Raw genomic sequence first — 5,013 nt, 5'->3', positions numbered from 1 at the left:
CTTGTGCACAAGTGCGCTCGGGTATAAAAATAATTAATATTTTTCGACCAAAGTAATGATTATTTTACGATTCTTATTTTTTCACTGAAAGTTAATTATTATTGAGTTTTGTTTTTTCACAGAAGAATAATGATCATTCAAAAAACTTAATAGCTATACCAGCGCGATTTCCGATGTATCCTTTTCAGAGGTAGGGACACCCTAATAAAAGGAATAAGCCCCAAAAGTTTTAAGGTCAAAATTTTGGTAGGCTGCGTCTGTATGGCCTTTCCAATTTTTTAAATAATCAAATCAATAATAATTTATATTTTTAAGCGAAACAAAATCATAAAGTAATGATAAATTGCTGATTGAAATAATTTACTCATAATGATTACCGAAAACCCGTTTGGGAAAAAGTGCAAAAATCTCACAGCCTAATGCCAATGTGAGGCAACCGCAATAAATCAATCTAGCCTACTCCAAAAAAATTTGATGTCAATCAACAAAATCAAACATATAAAAATCACAAAAATCAACACAAAAAACCTAGAAAAATTTTAAAAGTCCGTCAAAAAAATCACACGGGAAATGTCAAACGCCTGCAATCGCTATAAATTACTGTTAGTAGAAATGAGCGCAAAAGTAGCAAAAAAACCACAAACGGAATTGGAAAATTAAACTCATAAAATAGCGGATGCTCAAGCTAAAGCTGCAGGCGGCATTTATTTTAAACTCAGCATTGAAAAACGTTACTGCTGAGTAGAATAAAAACTAAGCGATTCAATAAAACTGCACTAAAAATTATATATTTACATTGATTTTTTGCATTGCTTTGACTTCAATTAGATTATCGATTTTGCAATAGTTGCGAAAAACCGCACAACTTATGGTCGTTAAATCGGAGCAAATTTGCAGAGCTCAGGTTACTTGATTTCCAATGCTTATCAGTTATGCATACATATGTATGTATGCAGGAGTATATTGCTAAATAAATACTCAATAACTGTTGCATACTATACATACAGGCTATGTATGTACATATATTCACATAACTACGTACATATCAATTTAAGCTGTCATTTTGCATATCCACCTTTGGCCACACAAACATACTTACATACTGTATGTGCGTAACATATGTATCATGCATATGTACATGCATATTTATCTGTATTAGATTTCATAACAATTTTATTATTAAATATATGTATTTTGTTTCACATTTTATTATTGTCATCTTTCTCATCGTCTCTTTTTGCAGCCATTACAACATACGAAATACCACCCGGCCACAGCAACTATGGCCCCCCCTCAAAGCCGCCATCCTATAGCTCAGTAACGCATCAATACTTGCCACCAGCGACGGGCGGTTACAGCGGCGGTGGCGCACCGTTTAGCAGCGGACATGCGGCATTCGAAGCGCCCGCTAGCAATTATCTGCCCACTGGCTATGCCAATGAAGGTTCGTAGTTGCAAAGAAAACAAGCAAAAAAAAATAAAAATAAATATAAAAAAAATGAAAAGCTAAGGAAATAAGATTTGCATGAGCTGTTGCATATCGTCAAGTTTGCTCTTCGTGTTGCCCCACTTGCGGAGCGCTTGCTGGTTAATGTTGCACTCTCGGCAAATCTTGTAGTCAAAGCTCCAGTTTACACATATACAGCCCGCGACAAAATGATGGCACCTCAACATTTTGACTAGTTGTGCACATTTTTTTTATTTGCAAAATCGTGTCCCTGTTAGTTTTTGTTAAATATTTACAAGTTTTTTAAAGTTCACATTTTTTTTGTTACCTTTTTATAAATACGTAAAATACATACACATCACACTAAAAATTTTCATACAGAGGTTTGGAAAATTAAAATAAATTTCATCAAAATTTTGTCTAAATTTTTAGAAAATTTTTGGGTATGTAGTTTTATAGGCTGTTAAATATAGTACAAGTTTTAAGCAGCTAAAAATATATGTATACATATCTATTTTTTTTTTGCCTAGTACTAAAATTTAATAGCCTGTAAACGTGCATATCCAAAAACTTTCTAACAATTCAAAATAAAAAGTTCAAAATTTAAAATAATATTTGTTGAAAGCTGTGTATAAAAGCGTAAAGATTGATTTATACCGTTTTGTTTAAAACATGCCCCATATTTTTATAAAAAAAAATAACAAAAAAATAAATTTTACTTTAAAAACCTTGCAAATATTTGACATGGGTATGTAAGTAGTTTTATAACCCTCTAAATTTTAATATGATAATGTGCAGATGTGAAGTTTCTGAAAAATCCCGTTAGCTTTTGATACTTTTTTTTTTACTTTCGTTGTTGCCAATTTACTTATATGGAAACAAATGTGTAATCATTAGCAAAATAAATTATCAAAATTCAACGGAACTTTTCACTTCAAACTTACACTTTTTTATATTAAAATGTAGTAATCGAAAAATTGTTCAACGAATTCAAATAAAAACCTTGGAATTTTTATTAAATCGTATGGAATTTTTTCTAATTTCTGTACAAAACGTGAAATTCGGATTTATGTGGTTTTTGTTAGATAATGAGCTATGATTTTATTAAAAAAGAAGCATAATAATAATTAGCATTAAAAACTTTTCAAAGAAAAATTGTCAAAACTGGTCCGAATTTTGAGGTGCTATCATTTTGTCGCGGACTTTATGTGCACGCTTATGTGTATGTGTGCCTATAAAAACTGCTTGCATATCTCCTTTGATTTGTTGTTGGTGTCGGGTATTGTGAACAGTATGGGTTTTCCATTATAGCGGAAATTTGTATAATCAAGTATCGAATTAATAGTTTGCTTATTACTTTTATTTTATTAATATGTATAAAAATTTTTATGTTTTCACGCTTCAACTGCTATAATGCACTCGTAAAAGATGCAAATAAAAATATATAGGTGTACATATATACATACATATGTATGTAGGTTAGGCTGGGCCGATTTTGTATGGGGGAAAATAAAAGGCATTTGACGGTATTGTAATAGTAATATTATGTTGTCTTAGGTCTAAACCAATTGTTATTGCCCACGAAAGATTAATTTAAAAAAAAAATTAAATTTTGGCTCGTAGCCTCTATGAAATGCGTTAATTGTTATAAACAGGACAATATATCAAATTAAAGGTTATTCAATTTAGTATCCCAAGTTCATATATAATTTTTCACAAGACTAAAAATTTTTAAAATATTAATGGTGATTTCGTCTCTTCCAAAATATGTGGCCCAAAAATGTGTTCGATGTTACACTCAACCCTGCAAAAAGGCATGTCTTCGCCTCTTTGTCCTTGTCTAGCTCACGCATTTCATAATATTGTCGTTTAAAACAACCATCTAATTTTCAGGGCAACCATCTCCCCTGACAGAGATTAACAGGGCAGTAAATGTGTCATCTTTGCTTTACAAGAGTTGAACATTTTAAGAAACGGACACAAAATTTTCTCACCCTTTGCCTTTGATTTAAAATTGAACACGAAAAGAAAAAGGGCAATCAAAAGGCAACATTTTTTGGTAGAAACGAAATCACCATAAGATAAAACTTACAAAAACGATAATTTTCCCTTATGAATTTTCAATTCTTTATTACCTCAGCAACCAAGTGAAAAATGTAAAAAAGTGAGACGAGATTTATTCCAAATGTTCTTATGTTTTCGGACGTTTATATAAAATTAAAAGGACTATGGACTTGGTCACGCCGATTTGGTCAGTTTTCAAAATTGTGGTGAATGAAATCAAAAACGTATTGTCGAAGATTAGGAATCGTTTGATAAGACAATAGTAGTTTCAAGCACATAAGTACATACATTATCGAAATACATTTGGGGTGAGAAACGCCCGTTTTAAGTCCATTTATGCAATCTTGAAAATTGGAGCGGAATGGTTTCATTAATCACCGAAGATGCGCATTTTTCGCGTTTTCTAAATTTGCCGTTATATGAAAGTAGGGGGTGCAATAAGTGTTTAGATATAAATATTTTAGTTAATTCCATTATGTGAAAAAGTGGCTGTAGGTAAATGCAATAGTCTTTAATTTATCCCGGGAAATCCTTTTGAGGACTCTCCAATGGGACGATGTTGCTTTGCATTCAGCATGAACGAAAAAAGTCACTCCCTGGCACACTTTTCTGTAATCTGGTTCTTTTATTTACGAGCTATTTACACAATTAAAGAAAAGTTTTTGTAGAATAAAATTAGAGATCCACGTAAGTTTTTCAATATAACTTTAGTAAACATTACTCGATCGATACGTTGTAATTACCAAATTGAAGGCGAGACTAACTGCTATTAATTTATGATAATAATATGATGAAAATCGTTCATATTATAAAAAAATATTTACAAAACGAAAAAATGTTGAACAAAAATTTCTGTCAACTTCCTATATCTGCAATTTCTGTATTCTATTGTATGCATAAACTTAAGTAAACTAATTAGTTTTTCTAAAAATTGTGCCTGTTTAAAAAAAAAAGTAGATTTTCGACCCGCCCTAATGGTAAGGTATAGAAAAACATTTAGTGGTTGGCGTAATTGGTGCGAAATGCATGCATACAAAATATCCGATTTTGCATATGCCCATATCTTTATGTATTTTTATTCATAATTTTTAAGTATTGGTTAGTAGTAGTTGTGAGTTTTTATACTCGTTTGTCATATCGAGTTTACAAATTGTTAACAATTTTGCATAGCTTGTATGCCATGTGTGGACGCTGTTATTAACATAAGCATGTAGATATACATACATTTTTATACATATGCATACATGCACATGAATATTGTTACATATGTAGATGCAAATTTGGTTGAAATTGAAAAATTGAAACTCTTATTTAATCTGCCACTTCCGCGTGGAAGGAAGTGATTTTCGGCAACGTTGATTTTTATTCAACGACCGGTCAACGCATTCAATTCAATCTTTAGTTGTGCAGTGGCAGTAAATTAAATTGATTTTTCTTTACTATTTTTTTTTTTTAGTGAAGCAATTAAATTTATATAAATTTGATTTTTTACTTTTTAGTTA

The 5,013-nt window shown here is 31.1% G+C and overlaps 1 protein-coding gene across 1 annotated transcript in view; it reads left to right on the top strand.

Annotated features, from left to right (window-relative positions):
- Positions 1–1,243: 1,243 nt before the first annotated feature.
- The window catches only part of LOC118751867, a gene marked incomplete at its 5' end in the record, with an annotated part of 9,179 nt that continues 5,409 nt past the window's right edge, over positions 1,244–5,013 (top strand). The window contains one exon of the mRNA XM_036486693.1: positions 1,244–1,444. Coding sequence (XP_036342586.1) covers positions 1,244–1,444 — 201 coding nt within the window. The remainder of the gene's footprint in view (positions 1,445–5,013) is intronic.

Source organism: Rhagoletis pomonella, unplaced genomic scaffold (assembly GCF_013731165.1).
Source record: "Rhagoletis pomonella isolate Grant_MI unplaced genomic scaffold, Rhpom_1.0 Rhpom_scaffold_01049, whole genome shotgun sequence".
Lineage (NCBI taxonomy): Eukaryota > Metazoa > Arthropoda > Insecta > Diptera > Tephritidae > Rhagoletis > Rhagoletis pomonella.
Note: the sequence above shows the minus strand (reverse complement) of the source record. Positions and strands in the feature narration are given on the sequence as shown.